Source organism: Impatiens glandulifera, chromosome 4, assembly GCF_907164915.1.
Source record: "Impatiens glandulifera chromosome 4, dImpGla2.1, whole genome shotgun sequence".
NCBI classification, from domain to species: domain Eukaryota; kingdom Viridiplantae; phylum Streptophyta; class Magnoliopsida; order Ericales; family Balsaminaceae; genus Impatiens; species Impatiens glandulifera.
Window position 1 is genome coordinate 24,300,784 of NC_061865.1, and position 22,120 is coordinate 24,322,903.

A 22,120-nucleotide genomic window follows, 5' to 3' on the forward strand; every position below is an offset into this window, starting at 1 on the left:
ACTTTGTCACTATAATATTCATCATCAGTAGAATCCATCTATTTATAGTGATAATTAAAATCTAATATTATTAGTAAGAAGATGTATTAATCTAAGCATACATCAGTCACATCTCAAACAAAACTCAAGACTAATAAAGCAATATGAGTTATTGGGTGGTGGTCTCGCTTATGGGGTCAAATCAATATGCTCTAAAAAAAATATCATTCTTATCGATCTTATAAGTATCATAGAAAATCCCATTAATCGAATAACTTTTTCGAGAAAGATGAAACATCTAAGTCATACAAGTAAAGAGGTCTATTCATTGATAAAAAAATGAAAAAACGTGAATGGGTATTGGGTTGATGATAAAATAGAATCATGAATCGCGAATAGTGATTTGATTGGTGATGAAGAAAGAGAATTCTTGGTTCAGATCGGGAATAAGTCTGATTATATTTCTATCTTTGTGCATTCCGTTTGAAGAAAGAAAGGATCCCGAATAATCAATCTTTCTTTTAGTTGTTGAATCTCTCTTTAATTGATCAATGGGAGCAAGTTTGAAAAATGATCTTAGAGTGTCTAGGGCTGGGCCAAGAGGGTTTCTTAACGCCTTCTTTTTCTTTTCATCAGAAAGACTTTTCATGGTAAGGAAGAAGGGGAACAAGCACACTTGAAGAATTAATAATAAAGTAATTTAACAACTTTTGGTTAAGACAAACTCAAGACTAATCAAACAATATGACTCAAAAGTGAAAGTTTATATTTGGTTCTTATCAATATGTTATGTTAGATGATATCATTATTAGTTTTTCATATTCACTTACTGTAAATGTTTTTTATTTTTAATATGATATTTTAGAAAAATGTCATCTCAATCAATGTTATTATTGTTTAAAGATTAGATTGTACATGATGGATTAATCAAATTCATAGTTAGAACAGATTGATTAAAATCATCTCTTCTAATTAATGTAATTTTAATTTACTTCAATTAGTTTTGTTTATCTCTTCTAATTTATCTTCATTTTCATAGAGTAGCAGATGATTAAAATCAATTATTATTATTATTATTATATATTCATTCAGAATAAGGAATCTTATTACCATGTAACCGATTCAACTATCAATTAAGAAAAAGAACAAAATCATTCAAATAAGTATTCAAGGAAACAATAGTATTTATAAATGAACCTGTAACGAGTATTGGTTTGATTCTCTCTTAAAGGTTAGAGAAAGATCGGAGAACAATTATAAGACTAAAATGATATATTTTCTATTTTATTATATAGTTTTTCTAAACTAGTAGATAAATCAGTCGTTTTGAGATCAAAAGATAGAAAATTAACTTTTTCAAAAAAAAATTATTGTGTATGTTAAAATCTTGTATTCTTAGTCTTGTATTCTTAGTCTTGTCTTCAAACAATGGGTTCGTCCTCAACTTCCTAGGTTATCATTTTATACGAATTTTCTCCGAATATCCCCAAATATATGCTTTTAGAAATGTGTTTCCTTAATCTTTTCCGAATTTCCCCATATCTTTGATTGTAGAAATAAGTTTCTTGAATTTTCTTTGATTCTCTCCAAATCTATGCTTGAAGAAATGAGTTTCATTTCTTCTCTGCATCTCCTAAAATTTATGTTCGTAGTAATGAGTTTCCTTAATCTTATCTGAATATCCCTAAATCCATGTTTATATAAACGAGTTTAGATGAAAAATAGTTCAAGAAAATGAAAACCATGGAGAAAAAGATTTTAGATGAAAAGAGATGAAAAGAAAAAATAAGGAATTACTATATAGACGAAAAAATGAATGAACTTTCTAAAAAAAATATTAGGGAAGAAAAAACTTAATAAAAATAAAAGGGTACATATAAAAGTATTATTTTTATACTAGTTTGTAACGGTTTCTAAGTACAAATTTGTACCTAAAAATATATAAATTTTAAATAATATTTATATAAAATATTTCAACATTCTTTGAGTCTATATACCTAACAAAAAAACTTGAAATTGCAAAAGCAGGACAACTAACTCATGAAATGGATGGATTTTTATATAAATTGTGATAATAATCTCATTGCTTAAACTAACAATTTGTATATATGTAATACATTAATATTTAAAATAATTCTAACTAATTTATGTTAAAATGAGATTCAAATTTATAGCATTTGAATAATTACATTAAGTTTTGAAATATGTACATTTATCGCTCGTATAGGAACAAAAAAGCTTATTTATACACAAATAAAAATCCATTTAAATATACCTATATATACTATCAAAATTGACTAATTTAGCCTATATTACTAAACAAAGTTTTTTTTAATTTATTTATTAATTATATATTCATTTTTTTTCTTTTTTTTATAAATTAATTAATCAATTTCTTCCTCTTATTTTTTATTTATTTATTTATCTCTTTCTATCTCTTTTTTATTCATAATATTTTTACGAAAATTTTCTCTTTTTAATGATAATGTTTTGTAAAATTTTTCTCTTTTTATTCATAATATATTTGTTAGATTTTTCTTTTTTCTTTTTTTTAATATAAAAAAAATAAAATTAATAGTCTTTTTTATTTAAATTTTTATTCGTGTTTATAATAATAATAAACAAAAACATTGAGTTATTATTTTTTTATAATCTTGATTATTACTATTATGTTTGATAAATTAATATACATTATTATTCAAATTAAGTGATATTTTGCTGTTAAAGGGGATGAGTCATTATAATTTGACTAATTTTTAAGTATTATCTTCTTAAAAAGATAAATAATTTTAAAATATTCAATGTTGATATGGTAATTTAGAAAAATAATAAGAAAAATATAAAATTAAAATAATTAAATATGAAATAATTTAAAAATGTAGAAAAATATATAAATAAATTAATTAATTAATAAAGAAAAAAGTAGAATGAAAAATTAATTAATTATTTAATAATAAAAAAAGGAAAGAGAATAAAAAATATTTAATTAATAAATATATAAATTTGTAGATAAATAACAAAATTAATTAATTAATAAAAAAAAGTAAAATGAGAAATTGATTAATTATTTAATAAAAATAAGGAGAGAGAAAGATAATAATATTAAATTAATAAATATATAAATTTATAAAAGATTAATTGTGTTAAATGAGTTATCTTTATACTAAATTTGTTTTAAATATTAAATAAAATTTTAGTTATTTTTAGACCAGTTATATAAGTTATATAGAGCTACCTTGTGGCGAGTTCAACAATTCTAACCTAAATTTGACATATTTAATATTTTGGGTAAAAAATCTCTAACCTAAAGCTAACTTGTTTATTTATTTTTGACCATTCTGACCGTTTGACCTGTTTGACCCGATTTACTTAACCCAACTCGAACTAAATTCGATGTAATTAATTCATATCTCACTATTTCAAATTAAAATGACATCAATACAAAATAAAATAAAGTTAAATCACAAATTCACTTATACAAAATTTTACAAAAGAAAATGAGTGAGTGGATAAAAAAAATAACACAAAACTCAACAAAAAAAACTTGTAAACGGGTTATCAGGTCTATTTTGGGTCATGTCAGGTCGACCCGATTTTGACATTTTATTAATTAGATTAAACAGGTCGACCCTGACTCTAACCTGATTTTTTCGTATTCGGCCCGAGTCGTGTATTCTTGTCGTGTCAAAAATTGCTGGCCCTAGCCCTATTTGTCTATGGTCTTAGTGAATTCATATTTTGATCTAATTATTGTTATAAATAATTTTGATTTACATTTTTTTATTTTTCTTAAATGTTGTTTACTTAATATTAAATTTGACTTAATCTTATTAAGTATGTTATCATTACTGTAGATAAATTTAACTTAAAACTTATTGCATGAATAAGAGTACTGTATCATTCTGTAAAGGGAAACAAACTACAAATCAAGGTTTCATTAATGTTCAAAATCACAACCAAACCAAACACATAATTAGTTGGAAATAAAAAATAACACCAATGAAAACCCTAATTTTATACCCTATAATTTACACATCTTTTTATTCCTCTCTCACCCACAAAGAGGTGTTCTTTTGCGTCGGTCTCTGTCTCTGCCTCTACTGCGTATTTCTTGAGGCATTTTGGACACTTCCAATTCTTCTCTAGGCCGTGTTTTCTGCGTATTGCTGTGATATCGCCCAAAGCTTGTTTCGGGTCGTGATGTTTGCAACTGCGCTCAGGACAAATGTAGACTTTTCCCTCACGTCCTCTCCCCTATTCAACGTCGTCTCTTGGAACTCAACGTCAGGTAACAAAGCAATCACCTCAGCATCTGGATCATAAGAAAAACACAAATCAAGAAACAAATTATAAAACATTTGAATCGTAAACAGCACTTAATTAGGAATTCTCACCATGCATTCCAGGACGGTTTCTTCTCCTCCTTAATTAGCACTAGTTTTTCAAGTTCTATATACGCCATCGTAGGCATGAAGTGGTCGTATTCTGGTATCACTCTCGTCCTTGAGCATCTGAATTGAAAACCCTTTTCAATGATCATTTTCTCACCTTTCATCTTCTAATCGGAACTCAGTCTGAGAATAAGATAGATGAGAATAAGATAGATAGAGAAAAAAAAAGTTAGATTAAAATTCAAGATTTCTAATCCGTATACAAAAAACTTTTCAAAGAAAAGATTCTCACCTTTCATCTTCCAATCAAAATTCCATTGATAATCTTAATCTTCTGTAACATCTATCACTTACTTGTGTTCTATTACTTGTGATAACAATCTATTTATAGATTTTGAAGTGAAGCCGCCGCGGCTAGCTAGAGAAAATGTTCCTAGGTTAAATTCCGACATTTCTTATGGGCCCGGTCGTTCGGCCCAGTTGTGTTGTGTTTAGGGCAATTAGGTAGGTATAAATTATATTGAAGTCCTAGATAAATTTAGATTTTAAAATTTAATCAATTATTTGTTAGTGAATTAACATTCACCTCCAACTTATAATAAACAGGATATACAAATATTTGTTATATTGGGTTTGTCTAACAAAATAAAACAACGAAATTATTTTCAAATTGAAATTATTTTCAAATTGAAATTATTCATTTAGTTCAAAAAAACATTTCTCTAATATATAAAATAAATATTTACGATTTCAACACCGAAATCGAAACCTTTTATCATTGAAATTGTTTCTAAGTGTAGTAAAGTGTAATCTATAATAAATTAAAAGATCAGAGACTACGACATGACTAGGAGAGGAAGACGACATGATTAGAAGAAGAAGACGGCTTGAGATCGGAGCTGGTTCATTGATTTGAGATGGGAAACTATTATAAGAAGGCGAAGGCGGCGGCCAGATGAAAAAGAAAGATAATTAGGGTAGAATGACTGTGAAGCTTTCGGTTTTTCTATTGGGTATCTAAACCGAAAGCTTTCTTCATAACTTTATCAATTATCCTCTCAATCTCTTTTCTTGCAATATTCTCAATTTCTTCCAGAATAAACTCTCTTACTTCTTTAAATTTATTACTTTTGTTCTTCCCCTTCCCTATGATGACATAAATAGAGTAATAGAACAAATAATTACAAAAATCTTAAGAAATGATCACAGATAAACTACAATCGAAGATAAATTCCAGCGGCGCTAACAAATGCACAAGAAACCCTATATTAGAAACACTCAATGGCTGACTATATCGTGTCGCAAGTGTCGATCGTGCTGTGTCGTTTGTGCATATCGTGCCGCCTGTGTTGTGTCGTCTATGTCGATTGCGCTTCCTTTAATCAATGGTGATTACGACGTTGATTTGATGACTTACAATGCAAAACAAGTGCAAAATAAATCTTACCGCCTAAGAGTATTACGTATTATTATATTAGTCAATAATTTTAATATATTGAATTTTATAATTTGATATATATTAAATAAAAAATAATTAAATTAAACACTAATATTTTTTTTAAGATTGTATATTAAATTATTAATTTATAATTTTTTATATAATCCATGAGAAAAAAAAGTTTATTTTAATTGTAGATAGAAAAAGATGGAAAACATAATACAATTATATATATTGCAATAATTTTATAAAATTTAGAAAGTGTAACTCTAGAAATCCCTTGTCTCGATTCGAACAATTTTAACCTCGTTTTGTGTGTCAATTTTTTTCAATAAAATATTATTTTAAAAGATTTATAAAAACATGTTTATGATAATAATTAATTTTTGTGATCCATTTAAATAAAATTTAAAATAATCAAACTATAATTTTATTTTAAAAGAAATATGTATTTTAAATTAATTTAAAATAATTAATAAAAATATTATTTATTTAATGAAAACATGGTCAATTGATTTTTAATTTAAAATCAATAAATATTTTGTTTACAAACTTATTTTGACTATAGATTTTTTTAAATTTTGTTTTTTTTTGATACTTGAGAAAGATTTAGCACTATTTCCTCTTTAAAAACTGTCTACTTTATAAAATTATGGTTTTAAAAAATTGGTTTTATTAAGTTTTACTTAACCAATCATTCTTCAAGTCTTAAGCATGCATAAAATATTAGAAGTCAAAAATAAATCAAAATAGGGACTTTATTCAAATATTTTTTTATAAAAATATTTTGAAATTGTTTTTTATTTTTTTTATTTAGAAAATGATTTAGGGCTTTTAATTTAAAAACAAACAATTTTTAAAATTAAAACTTCAAACAAATGGACCCTAGGACAATTCCTCTGGATCGAGGCTAAGACCTCTCGGCCGGATCTTCAGTCGAATACAGGGGAGTCCTTAGTCGAGACTAATATCTCCCGGTTCGATGTCAGAGCTCTAAATCGGGACTAGAAAATCCTCGGTCGAGTGCAGAATAGTCCTCAGTCGAGGATAAGACCTCTTGGTTTGATACGGGGATCTCGCGGTTGAGGTGCGGGGAGTTCTCGTTCGAGGCTAGAAATCCTCGGTCGAGAACCATGCCAGACTTGTTTTCTCGATCAGGTGCAGGGGAGGGTTCGATTTTCTCGATCGGAAATTGAACTTAGGTCGAACCCTCGGTCGAACGTTAAGAACATCAAAATGCAGGTTTGATGTTTTTGACTAGGGCCTTAATCATCGATCTAAAGGCATGAGGAGGTTCGTCTAGTCCCGATGATCATATATAAAATCATTCCAATGCATCATTTGAACGAGATGATGTTCCATTTGTTCAAACAATTTCTTGAGTAAAACACGTGTTTTTGATTTTAAGAGTTTAATAGGGTATAAGGAATTTGCCAATAGTTTCCTTATACCCATGGTATAGGGATGGAATGAAATCAAGACATGAACACTCTTTATTCATCTTATTTAATCATGAGTCTTAATTTTAATTATTTTAAATTTTATTTATTCAAAATAATTCTTAATTCTTTTAAAATTTATAAATTAGATAACTAAAATTGTAGTACTTATAAAAAAAAAAAAGATAAATTCATCTTTTGGGTGAATTTTACATATAATTTTAATGAATAAATTAACAAAAATAAATAAAATAAAATAAAATATATCTAAATATGAATTTTAAGTATTCAATAATTATAATATTTAAAGATAAAAATTAAATTAACAAATATAAATATCTAAACTTTAAGTACTTAAAATTTGTTCAATATTATCTAAAACGAAAAAAATATATTTACACTATTATACACTTATATATTAATTATATTAATCAATAAATTCAATATATTAAATTATATAATTTAATATTATAAATATTAAATAAAAAAATATTAATATTTTTTAATTTATATATTAAATTATAATATTTTAACTTAATATATATATATATATATATATAAATATATATAAATAAATGAGAGACTGAATACATATATTTATTTTTAATTCATTTTATTTATATTATATAATTATATTTTTATTTTATATATTTATAATTAATCTAATAAAGGGAAATAGAGTTAACCTTGAATTTGAAAATATGTTATACTTATAATAATATAATAAAAATAATAGAGAGAATTGAGTGAGGAAATGAAAAAGATGGTGAGGCCTATGATTTTTTTTTGGCCTTTTCTCTCTTCCAGCTCCTTACATTTATTCTCCCATTTTTTCAGCTCTCCTTATATTTATTTTCCCATTTTTTTCGCAACTAATAATATTTATTCTCTCTTCTATTCCACTAATTTTTCTCCCTCTATCACATCTTTTTATATATTATAATAATTTTATTAAATTTATAATAATAAATTGACTTTTTCTTATTTTTTTTTAAAATAACTTATTAAAATAATCATTTTAAAAATATACTAAAATTAAATAAATTTTAATATATTCAATCAAAGAATTAATAATTGTATGTGAAATAATTTAAATTATAAAATTATATATAAATAAAATAAATAAATTCATATATTATATTAAGAGAGACGCAAGAATACATGTTAGAATTTTATGATTTTGAAGATGGTCGTATTGAAGGAGAGATAAAATATGTGTATTAAATTTTTTTTTTTAAATAAAAAAATTAAATCAGGTTGCTAACTAAATTAAAAATGATTTTACATAATAATATTAATAATAAAAAAATAAAAATATATAATTCTCAATAACAAAAAGAAGAATCCCCTTAAAAAGTACTTTTCTTTTAATAATTAAATATAATTAATCATATATTCTTATAGTGTTATAAAATGATTTATAATTTTTAATAATTAAACTTATTAAAAGTAGTGGTTTATTTTCAATTAATTATTTAATTGGAATATTTAGTGATTTATAATTTTTTTCAAAAAATACAAATATTTTAATTAATTAAATATATAATTATAAATAAATGATTATATAAGTACCCTGGTTGTCATTCTAAAGAAACGCAAAACCCTAATAGTTTTCTCCTCCGCACTCTTCTTCACATGCACTCTTCCTCTTCACATCTCTATCAAGTCTGTGATTGATTGATCTAGGCCTTTGATTAATTGATCTCCTCGTTTGTTTCTTAGTCATAGTTCTCTTTTGATTTGATATATTTGCAGATAATCGTATTTGAAGCATACCTCTTGCAAACTCTATCAATCTATTTGAAGCATACCTCTCTTGCAAACTCTCTTAGATTGATGCATGTGAACTATCAGGCCAAACTCTTAAGCTATTTTTATTTTGTTTTCCTTAATGCATATGAACTATCATTACTCTAATTTTATCAGGCCAAACTCTTAAGCTATTTTTATTTTGTTTTCCTTAATGCATTTGAACTATCATTACTCTAATATTACAGATCTGAAGTCAAATTGTTTATTTTTATGATTTACTAAACTTTTGTTTATGGTTGGTTTTACGATTAATTATTTGACTTATTAACGAAGGCTTTACATAATCTAGTAATTTTTTGTTTTGTTTTGTAGGAAGCTAACATGATGATAGTCTTTCACCATCTTTAAGTTAATCCCATTTATTATTGAATATTGAAGGTATAGTTCCTTTATCTTCCTTCCTGTAAATCTAAATAAAAAGACTCTAATGAAAAAATATATATTTATTGTTATCACTTATTTAATTGTATTTTAAATTGGTAAAGAAAGCTGTAACCTAGTTAAAATAAATTAAGATAATAAATATATACATATTTAATTGTCTTTAAAATAGTAATGAGGTGATAAACTTATTTAAAGGCATTTAAAGTGGTAAATAAGTAATAGTTAAAATAAATTAAAATTAATATATATATATATTATAATACAAAATAAATAATTAATATCATTTTTAAATTTAATATTTATCATCATTGAAATTTATGTGGTAAAGTTTATTTTATGAAATATATATATATATATATATTATTGTTACTATTTTTTTTTATGAATTTTACATTTACTAATGGAATTCAGCATATATATTGTTTTATCTTAAAAAAAAATAATGTTGGGTTATTTGAAATTTGGTTAAAATAAATGATTGTAAAGTTCTCTTATATTTAAAATTTAAATTTAATAAGAGTAAAGTAAGATTTTTTTTATATTTATTGAAAATTAAGTAATTTGATAAATATAATGACAAACAAAACTATAAACATGTTTTTTTGAAAAACACAAAAGAAAAACATAATAAAAATCTAAAATAACTCGGATCAAATTAGGTCCTTATCAGCCACTTCTAATTGATCATAGTTTTAAAGAGAAGAAAAAAACTTCAATCATACAGTAATAAATAAATGTGATGAACATGAAGAGCTGCATCTAGATTCATCGGAGAAAACCATTAGTGAGTGTTTCAAAGATTCCCGAAATGAAAAGTAGAGCAAGAGTAATGGATTAGAAGCTGGTATGATTCCTGGTATGCATTTGTACTATTTGATAAATGACAATATAGGTATAATGTTCTTTTATTCTTGAATTTATTGCTATTATATTAATTTGTTTTATGGCAAGTTTAGTAGGCAGAATGATATGAGAAAAACAAATATCTGATAAGCTGACAGATTTATTTGTAAGTTAGATCTTTTTGTCAAATTTCCATTTGTGACACTTCTGAAAAAACATATAAATTTGTGGGAAAAAATTACCGATGCTACTTACTTTTGAGTTTGGAAATAATACCAACGTAAGAACGTAGAATGTCTTCTATCCATGTTATTAAGAAAGTGAGTCGTGATATCGTTATTTTCCGGTCTTCTTTGTTTTGAAATCTCTTTGAGATCGATTTCAAACTTCACGAAACGGAAATTCATAGTGAAGATTGTTATTAAACTAAGAAGGCCTGAAAATAATGAATTCGTAACTCACTTCTTTGCTAACATGGATGATGAAAGACATTTATTTTAATTTCTAAACAAACATTGTATGTTTCTGGACTAATGGAAGATAATATTTCCAAGGTTATTAATATGTCATCTCAATCACGGAGAATTGTGATATTTTACCATAATGGAGTGTCTTGCTCATAATATCCTAAGATCGATGTACAATGATATTATTAGTAGGTCAAAAGATCTCAATTGAGATCATCAAGTCTCCAGATGTTCTAGATGCAGCTATGAATATTGGCTTTTCTGCAACTATAAGCTGGCATGATTTTGATCCAGCCGAGCTTTACAATCTGTTTGAGATGATTGTTGTGGAACCGTGCTGCAATTATCTGAAATCCTTTCCTCTTCAGAAAAGGTTCTTGTCAGTAAGATCCTTAACATTGATCAAAACAAGATTGATCAACTCAGGAAAGCTCTTATAGAGCGTTTTGCCGAGCTGCTATACTGGAAAAGGCTGGTGAAAATAATACAGCTCAGAATCAGGCTGGTGTGAAAAAACGCCTGCACCTCACATGAACTCAAATCTGGAAGCTCACAGGGTTAAGAAAACTTTCAACGGTGCTTTATTATATATCGTCGTTAAGAAACAACATAATTTGCCGCGATACGGAGCAGGGAGCTGGTATGACTCGTGTAAATCAAAACTTATGTCTATCTGCCATCTTAATAACATGTATACTATTTATTTAAATTGTTTTTATTATAGTTTTTGAAACATGGGAATTGAATATGAAATTCACAGTGCAAAATCCAAAACTCATACGACTCCAATACTATTTTAGATACTAAATGAGACTAATAACATCAAAATTGTATTTTTTTTTCATGTGAATGCTAGAAATTAATATTATATATATATATATATTTTTTTTTAATATTGAGAAATATCAATAACTGAAAATAAATCATTGGTGATTTCCTATAAACATAATCCTTACAAACACTATTACCAGGGATGACTCATGATTCGGTGATGGGTGGGTTTAAAAAAAATTATGGTGGGCTAAAAAAAAACGAAAATTTTTTGGATAAAATGGGTAAATAAAGTTAAATTTTACAAAATTTTTAATAATTAAATAAACAAAATAGTGAATTCAATTGAATTTTTTCTAAAAATTATGAGGTAATATCAAATTTTAATCGTAATTTTTTTTTTTTTGGGTGACTTCAGCCCATTCGAGCCCCTACATAGATCCGTCCCATCCTTGACTATTATATTCTTATTATTTATACACTTGGCATATAATATTTGTTGATAATATCAAACTTGTAAATTGAAAGGTATATTTTGAGACTAGTGTTTATCTTGGATTTGAAGAGTTCATCACATCAAAAAAACGAAGCCCATGAAAGTATACAACCAGGGAGCAACGGAGCTGAGCTAGAGTTATTATTCATCTTAGTGTGTGAATTATTATAACTGATTTTATATTTTTTTATTATTTTTTTTTAATTTTGAGTTATGAAAGGTGAATATTTAACAAGAGGCTGACAATAGACTATTTAGCCATTAGTAAATGAGTGACATTTAGCTATTAGTAAATGAGTGACTTATGTTCAGACGCAGCTATAGTCGAGTGGTTCGTGGGCTTCAACACCAGCTATATGCAGGAATCCGACAAACACATTCAAGTTCTAAAATATGCTATAAATCATGTTAACGATTCTAATCAAAAATTTTCATAGACGTGCATACATGTTTTAAAATGCCCGTAGATAGACTGAAAATAGAAATCACACCATCAACAACTATGAATGTACGCTTAGTTACCAGCAAACGTTTTCCGTTTTTAATACGAGAAGAATGGAACTAAATGAAATCAGCCAACAACCAAGATATCCAAACCCTTTTCTACTTTATTAAGTTTCAAAACAAATACACATAGATGTTTAATCAAATTGCAAGGCAAGCACTTGATTATCAAACTGTCATTTTATCAACACTATCCATCCAAACATACACTAAAGTCATATAGAAACCATTAGACTCTGAGAATTTTGCACATCAGGTTAAAATTGAAATCAAACACATATAACATTGTTGTGCACTCAAAAGAACTCAATAATAGACCCTCAACATTTGGAAATACCCCTAATGATTTATTTTTATTTTTTTTGAAAAACAACTTATCGTCTATCTTTCTAACAACCTAAAAACATAAAACCAAAATTTAAAAGAAAAAACAAACAATCCAAATAACAAGTTCATGATTTTAACAACTGAATTATAAAAACAAACATATTAAACTCTTATCTCGCTTTAAATTTTTAAAAAAAAGTAACTTCCTCGTATGATATCTTCCAATCCCGATAAAGACTCCATTCGCGTTCGCCTTTGGGGATCCTCCTCCATTTCCTCATAAGTGCCCCACAATTAAAGACAATATCACTCCAAACATGGTGAACACTTCGACGCACTCTTCCGAACACACGTGCGTTACTTTTGGCCCAAACATGATACACGATAGAGGAAAAACCGTACTTAAAAAATTTGCTGGAAATTTGTTTGCCTTAGTTCTATCTTGGGCAGCAGCCATAATCTCCTCCCACGCCTCTGACATCGTCGAAGTGAACTTATTCCACACATGCCTTGTAAATGGACAGCCCCCGAGTAAGTAATCAATCGTCTCCAAATTTCCATCACAAAGTAAGCAACTAACATCCGAAATGTCCATGTAAACTTGAATTCGACCCTGAGTGCTAAGTCTTCTACGGAAAGCAACCAAAGAATAAAACAATGCATCGGGATGACTTTAGAAGACCAAACAAGAGCTGCCCAATTAACAACTTAAGCTCTTTCCCTTATGACATTCCAAATCTTGTTAGACTTTAACTTTCCATCCTCTTTAGCATTCCACAAATGAACATCAGCCCTATCGTTCAATTGGATACCACTCAAATGATCAAGTACTTTTCTTCCCTTTGGAGCCCGCCTAATAATAGAATTCCAAAGCCCACCGTGTATATATTTAACCGTGGAAGCCGCACAATCTCTCATAATCCTCATCCCTAAAAAATTTTCTCTATCAATAAGTGGTCGGCTCTCAAACCAAGGATCATGCCAAAAGAGAGTACCTCGTCCATCCCCGAGTCGAATGTCAAAGATTGAATCAACACTATTTTTCAATTTCAGAATCTTCTTTAAAGACCATGCCATTCCATCCTTCACTTTGCTTGTTCATATATAAGTTCATTTTTCATGAACCTCGAGTGAACCCATTTAACTCATAACGACTCTTGCTTTCCTTGAATCGCCCATAAGTGCTTATATGTGACAACTTTGTTCCACTCCACGCAATTCTTCAAATTGATTCCCCCTTCGCTTTTAGGCATGCATACATCAGTTCAATTAACCTTCTTACCCCCGTGGCCTTGGCTGCCCCAAATAAAATTACGTATCAAGGTCTCAGGCTCTTTCATAACCAAGACTGTCAAAATCGAGAGTTTGCGTAGAATCATTAGCTAGTTTTAAACTCGTAAAATTTAGAGTTTACGTAAAATCTTAAAAGTTTAATTTGAAAAATAATAATTATATATTATTATTATTTATATATATAATTAAGTATTTTTTACTTAGCCAATTTTAAGAAATTATATAATTTAATATAAAATTAATTAAAAAATAATAATAAGTAAATAATACTATAAAAATTATATTTACAAAATTAATTATATTAATTAATTAATTTAAATAAATAATTACTTTAATTTTCAATTTAATTAATATAAATTTGTTTTTATAAAATTAAAATTGTATAGAATCGTAAAATCGAAATTATTTATAAACTCATAAAATCGTAAAATCTTATTATCGTAAATTTAAAATTGTACAAGTTTACCTACTTAAGAGTTTATATAAAATTAGACTCGTTAACCATATGTGAAATAGTAAAATCGTAAGATTTTAAGCGTCAACTAGAGATTTTAACAGACTTGTTCATACGTTATTCGGGAGGACAATCTGTTGAGACCAATAGCCAATCAATCCCATAACAATGCTCTTCACCAATTCGATTCTGCCTGCATAAGAAAGTTTCTTCACGTTCTTGACTTTCTCAACGAGCGGTCTACAATGCACAATCTGAATTTGTTTAGCCGTGAGTGGATCCCCAAATACCGAACCAGAAATAAACACTTGCTAATGCTCATAATGCTTTGAATTTGCACCTTTGTATCATCATCAACACCGCCGTAAAATGCTGAACCTTATCCTCATTAATAATTAAATATGTAATATAAAAAAAGAAATTAAGTGCATATTCAATTGTGTTAATAATATCAACATCAGCGTGCACAAGTAAAAATAGGTCATCCGCGAAACTTAGATGTGTAATCCTCTCCTCCTCGCAGAAATGGTAAATTCTGTAATGGCAGTTCTTTCGGAATATTGTTAATACTCTCTCAAAGATCTCCATAATCAATACGAAGATAAAAGAAGAGAGAGGGTCCCCTGCCTCACTCCATTTTCACCTTTAAAGTAGCCACCATGTCTGCCAGGTCAATTAAGATTTGATAGTTGGTTTGGTCGAGGGATAAAAGGTGTGTGAGATCACAATATGATATGTGAATTGTGTTTTGGTGGTTGGTTTGGAGGAGGGATAAGAGGTGTGTGAGGTCACGATATGAGAGGTGAATGACTTACAACTTCAAGTAAGTTCTCTAGATTAATCTCAAGATTGATATTGCATATTGCATAAGGGGTAAGGGGTGTGTGAAAAATGTGATGTCACGAAGATGATAGGTGGATTGTGAATTTATTGTTGGTTTGGTCGAGAGATAAGATATGTGTGAGGTCATGATATGAGTGTGAATGTGATTTGGTGGTTGGTTTGGTGGAGGGATAAGAGGTGTGTGAGGTCACGATACGAGAGTGAATTGTAATTGGTTGTTGGTTTGTAAAATTGGGGTAGAAGAGGTCGCGAAAAGGGATTAAAATATTGGTAATAGTGTGTAAATAAGAGCGAAATGAATTACTTACAACTTCAAGTAAGTTCTCTTGATCGATCACAAGAATCACAATACATATTTCTTATGTCTTTGTGTAGTCCTCACTAACTCATTTGTTTAAAAGTGTATAAGAAGTCTAGCATTATTTAGCAAAATGGATAACTTACAATTCAAGTAAGTTCTCGAGATCGATCTATCATGACTAATAAAATAAAGAGTGTAATTGATTTGAATCCTATTAAGAAGAAATTTGTCTTTCATAATGGAAGAAGCATAAGATATGTCTCCCGTTTCAAATGAGTTAGTGAGGACCACACAAAGACAGAGATAATATGCAATGTCAATTTTAAGATCTAGAAATCTTATTACATTATGAGATGTGACAATTTTCGTGGTGCTCTAAAGTGATATTGGTGGTTAAAATTATAAGAATATATGAATTGAGATATGTATTTGACCGTAGTATGAAAATGTGAGGTATGATGAGAGATTGTTTGGATTGTGGTGGTTTACCGAATTGGGGTCAAAGAGGTCGCGATAAGGGATTAAAATGCTGGTAATAGTGTGTAAAGTAGCCTAGCATTACTTTATATTAGAGTTAAGTGAATGACTTGCAACTTCAATTAAATTCTCTAGATCGATCTATCATGACTAACAAAATAAAGGGTGTAATTAATTGTATTTCAACTAAGAAGAAATATGTCTTTCTTAATAGAAGAAGCATATGATATGTCTCTCATTTTAAATGTGTTGGTTACACAAAGACAATCAATATACAATGTAAATCATGAGATCTAGAGAATTTATGGCGTGATGAGATGGGACATTTTTCGTGGTGCTCTAAAGTGATATTGATGTTAAAATATAAAAATATGTGAATTGAGATGTATATTTGACCGAAGTATGAAAGTATGAGGTATGAGATGAGAGATGTTTGGATTGTGGTGGTTTTCCGAATTTGGGTAAAAGATGTCGCAATAATGATATGAGATGGTTGTGATGCAAAATCCTTGAAGTGAGGTCTAAAGATTAATAATATGAGAGGTGCATTAGGAAACAAAGAATATTAATGATTAAATATGTGAATGTATTGGTTGGTTGACCAAAGTGTGAAAGTGAGGTTCATTAGGAAACAAAGTATATTGGTGGTTAAATATGTTACGATGATGATGATTACACTAGTGATGATGATAGAGAGATGAATATCGTATATTTCAACGTATACATATGTTGTATTTTATATTTAATTAGTTATATACGATAATTTTCAAGGTAAAAACTTTTTAGAGTTACTTTAAAACTGAGATTGTTTATTTTAAAATTTTTTTAGATAAATAATCCAGACTAATAACAATGATAATCAAACTGATGATGTCGAGTACAAAGAAAATGTAAAATTTATCAATCCTTCCAAACACAATGGATTGTACGAATAAACATAATAGAGTTAACTAAAAAACAAAATAAAGAATATAAATCAAATATCTTATAATCATCCTTCTTATAAATTGTCTAACTCTTTATCTTTGTTGTCTTTCTCTTCAATTTTTTTTTTGTCTTGTTTGTTTCTTTCCATCATCCAACATATTGTAAGATAATATATATTGTATAAAAAAGGTTTTTCATTATATCATTTAGTCCCCACTTATGTATTACATAAGAATTTTTTATAATCCAGAATTTGTTTACTTCTTAATTTTTCTTAATCCCTGCCAAAATCAACAATACTTTGTTCCAAATTTATCAAGATATTTGATTTTATATATTTCCCGTAATATTTAAACAATAATAATTAATTTTACATGTTTTATCTTATCTATACTGCTGCATTAATTGCCCAACAACAATATGTGAAATTAATTTACAAAAGTTATAACATAATATATATTTATATAAATTTTTATTTTTTTATTAAATTAATAAAACCTTACTAGTTACGAACAAAAGTAACAAAATCTCCATCATATCTTTTTGTTCTTCGGTACAATTACACTCCTGAAAATAAATGTTATAAACAAATACAAATTATTTTTTTTTAACTTATTATCAATAAAATTAAATAAATGATTTCAAAGAAAAATTATATTATTATTCTCATCTTTTGTTTTTATTCTAGTACCCCCAACTAAAATTAATTTTCATGTTAATAAATAATTGTGTACTTGCTATTAACCAAAAGAAACGTAAATATTTTTAAATATATATATATATATATATATATATATATATATATATATATATATAAAATGATGTAAGATAAAAAAAATTATTGATAAATAAACAGTGATGTTCTTAATATTTTGTGATAATAATAATACAAATTTTATATTACTTATTAATTTAGTACAAAAAAAATTATAAAATCATTTACATTACATGTTAATGTTTTATAAACTTGTATTAAAATCTAAAATTGTTTCAAAACTCAAAATTGAAAAATGTCTCAAACTAAGTTTATTATCATTTTCTTAACCTAGAATTAGAAGAAAATAACAGTATATGGTTTTTTTTATAAGTCTATAACTAACCTTATAACTAACCTTGTATTGCAGATGGAACGAATAGTTTTTCAATCATTAGTATGCTTAAAATATTATGTTAAATGTCGATTACATTGTGAAAGAAATTAAGCATACACATGATATTCACTTAAGGATAAAGTAGTGTTCTAAATGAGAATAATTAGAAAGTTCACATGCCGACAAAGTAATGTTCGAAATGAGAATGATGAGAACGAAGTGTGATAGATGATCTTTGGGTCTCACTAACTTATAAATGGATGTTTCTTGAATAATAATATTGCATTTTTCTTTCAACCATGATCACTAGCTAAAGAAAAAGATGCATGATAACAATGCATAATTGGTTAGTAGTTAAGAAATAAATATAATAAAAGACAATCATAAGAAAAAAATTTAGATTCTTCTTGTACAGTTTACTAATGATAAAAAACATGGTATTCTTTTTCGAGAAAAGAAGAAGAATAATATAAGAAAAAAACCAATCATGTAAGTAGTTATATATGTAGGGTGAAATATAGAAGTACTTTCTACATAAATTTTGGATCATTCATTCTTCATGTCTATAGTTTGTTGGGCTTTATTGTTTTCTAATTTAATTTTAGAGATCTTATTAACTAACTATTAGTTTGATTAATTACATTTTTTTTAAATCTTCCATTGCATTTGGATGCATATAAATAATCTCACAGTGGTATATTTCACTATTTATTCAGTTTTTTCATCATTTAAAAGTTAAATAGTAGCTAACTATCTATTTTTAAACATTAAGCTATATATATATATATATATATATATTTAATTCTAATAACAAAGATCTCTCATTTTAAAATAATTATATAATAGTCTGATAATTAAAAAAATAATATATATAATTAATCTTAACAATAAACCCTAATGAATATATATTAATTATAAAAAAATTAATTTGAATAGAAAAAACTAAATATGTATTCTAAGCTTTGATAAGATATATGAACAATTAAATTTGTAAAAATTAGTGCTTTTTGAATAGTTAAAATCCATATGTTGTTTGGTTAGGATATATTAAATATATAAATATTTTAATTATTAATTTTGTTCATAAATTATCTTTAATAAAAAATATAGTAAAAAAAATATTTGTTCTTTTTTCAAGTATTTCATTGATTGTACGACACTCTCATCATTTTGTTGACACATAAAATGTGTGTTCTTTATAAAAGGAAAGGACAATTCTTTTAATAACACTTGTAAAAATTTAGTTAAATAATAATATCCAATTAATCAATTAATAATAAAAAATATATTAGGATAAATTTTATATTTTATTTTTGTTCTTTCTTAATATGACACCCATGATATATATATATATATAAGTAGAGTAAGGACACTTTTATTTTATTATTAAATCATACCATATATTAACTTTGAATTGTACAACAAATATTATACTTAACATTTAAAAAAATATATACAATTTATTTATTTATTATTTTTAATAATATTGATAAAGAAAAAGTTGTTTTGAAATTAATTATTAAGTTCTTTTAAAAAGTAATTTGTTATAATAAAAAGTTATATTGATCTTGCAAGTAATTTATATATTGTTTTTAAAAAGGATTATATTGATCTTGCAAGTAATTGGTAAACATGTTTAGTTTTTTAAGAAAAAATATTATTACAACAATTGTTAGTAAGATTAATTTTTTTTATTTAAATATAAATTAATATAAATCACTATATAAAATATATTAATTAGGTAAGAAACATATAAGTTAATAAAAATATATTAATTGATATAAATGTAATACTAGAAAATCAAATTTTGAAAGTTTAAGTAAAAACCACATCTAGAAAGTGACACATACAATCATAAATTAAAACAGATTACACAGTATATGTAAATTAATTGATTAAAAAAATTATTATTTAAAATTTATTTAAAATAATTTTTATTTATTTAAAATTTAAATTTAATGAAATAAATAAAAATATGTTAGTATTTTAATTAATAAATTAAATACTTATGTAATATATATATATATATATATATATATATATATATATATATATATATATATAATTTATAAAAAAAATCAAAATACCCTATGCAAGAAAGCACCATTAACTATATCAAATCAGGTAAAACAAAATTATGGGCTGAGTTAGCCCAGATAGCACAAATTATTAATTACTCATATCTTAATTTAACTATTTTCTTTTAATCATAAATGTAAATCAAACTAAAGAATTATATATTCAAAGTCAAAATATAATATAAAAGTAACAAATATTAATAATGTATAATTAAGATATTATATTGATATATATGCGATGCAATTAATTAATCAATCTTGAAGTTTAATAATCCTTATGTAAAATATATAATTACTTTTCTATATATATTAGTTTACATTTTCCTCTGATTAATTTATTATTCTTTTTGGCAGGCGGCGAGACAGAATGGGCGGGCACTTCTAACCAAGCCAAGCCCAGTTCTCGCTGATAGGCGCTAGTAGTTTGCTTCCAAGCCTTGTTAACTATTATTCTTTTTCTTTACTCTCCTTATATCATATTATTAACATTTTTACTTATTTATTTATTACCTTTCCGACTCTCTACTCTTATGCATCTGAATTTTAATTTAGCTATTCATTATTTTCTTTATTACTTAAAAAAATTGAATTTCTCGTTCCTGGATTAGGAATCCTCGGTCGGGGTGCGAGATTCCTTAGTCGAGGTGTGGGAGGTCTTCGGTCGGGTGTGAGATTTCTCAGTCGGGGTGTGAGGAGAGCTCTCGGTCATGTGTGATATTTCTCGGTCAAGGTGCGAGGAGCTTTCGGTCCTAAGCTGAATTTTCTCGATCTAGATTAGAAATTCTCGGTCAAGTTTAGGGAAGGGTTCAATTTTCTCGGTCGAAAATCGAACTCAGGTTGAGCCTTCAGTTGGACATCAATAACATCAAACTACAATTTTGATGATTTCGACTAGGGCATTGGACTTTTGATCCAAGGGCATGGGGATCTTTGTATAGTCCCTATGATATTTTATAATATCATCCCGATGCATCATTCGATCGGGATGATGTCTCACTTAACTCAAACAATATTGATTAAAAATCGTGTTTGTGAGCTTTAATGTTTAAAGATGTGTAATGAGCTAACCAATAGCTTTCTTATACTTCATATGGTTGAATAAAACCAAAATATGAACTCTAATTATTCATTTTAACTAATTCAAGAACTGAAAATTTTATTTTTTATAAAAAATATTGTTTTTAATCAAACATGACCGGGATGACGTTGAATTGGCTTGAATATGTTTCTAAAATCCTTAGAAACGTATTGAAAATATTTGTGAGTTGTTGTTCTTGAGTAATAGAAACCCGATTTTGATAAATTTCAAAATTAAATTTGAGTATTTCTGATTTAGGTTGATTGATTCAGTTTTGTTTCGATAGAAATCTTATAAATGATTATAGGGTCATTTTTCCAATCAAAAAATCAGATAAGCAAGTTGTATATGAAACCGGTCAAACTGAAATGTAAAAAAAATCAATTTAAACATGTAAATCAAATTACAGTATGTTTGTAAGATTACTATGAGTTAGAGAACACTCCTGAACACTTTAAGAAGCTTTCTGAATGTCAGATCTGAGTTCTACAATCTTACACAAAATTTCTAAAATTTTAAAAAAGTTTGAAAATCTATAATGACAGATTTTTCTGGATTGATTGAGGGATTAAGATTGGATTTATTTCCTTCAGTTTGCCCAGGGGAAGCTATTTATAGCCTCCCAAGTCGGTTGATCAACAAAGTGACTTCAACTTGGTCAAAAGGTCATTAGTGGTCTTTTATTTGTTCTTCAACCAATTGTCCGTATATGCCATGATATTACCCT

General features: G+C 26.6%; 1 protein-coding gene and 1 long non-coding RNA gene across 2 annotated transcripts; both read right to left on the reverse strand.

Annotated features, from left to right (window-relative positions):
- Positions 1-3,884: 3,884 nt before the first annotated feature.
- On the reverse strand, positions 3,885-4,780 carry LOC124937055. Its single transcript, XR_007099217.1, has 3 exons — positions 4,663-4,780; positions 4,374-4,553; positions 3,885-4,291 (listed from the first exon to the last, which is right to left on the reverse strand). It is a non-coding gene; the product is annotated as an uncharacterized LOC124937055 (long non-coding RNA).
- Positions 4,781-12,328: 7,548 nt separating this feature from the next.
- On the reverse strand, positions 12,329-13,928 carry LOC124934971. The gene is made up of 3 exons (XM_047475449.1): positions 13,606-13,928; positions 13,282-13,522; positions 12,329-12,406 (listed from the first exon to the last, which is right to left on the reverse strand). The coding sequence occupies exons 1-3, from the start codon at positions 13,926-13,928 to the stop codon at positions 12,329-12,331; spliced, it is 642 nt and encodes a 213-aa protein (XP_047331405.1).
- Positions 13,929-22,120: the final 8,192 nt, after the last annotated feature.

Excerpts from the sequence above, each read along its gene's own strand:
- LOC124934971 (XM_047475449.1), bottom strand. The coding sequence starts at position 13,928 with ATGGCATGGTCTTTAAAGAAGATTCTGAAATTGAAAAATAGTGTTGAT. Across the intron at positions 13,523-13,605 it reads AATGCTAAAGAGGATGGAAA|TCATCCCGATGCATTGTTTT; the intron begins GTTAAAGTCTAA and ends GGTCTTCTAAAG. Across the intron at positions 12,407-13,281 it reads CTGCCCAAGATAGAACTAAG|AACTTGAATGTGTTTGTCGG; the intron begins GCAAACAAATTT and ends AGCATATTTTAG.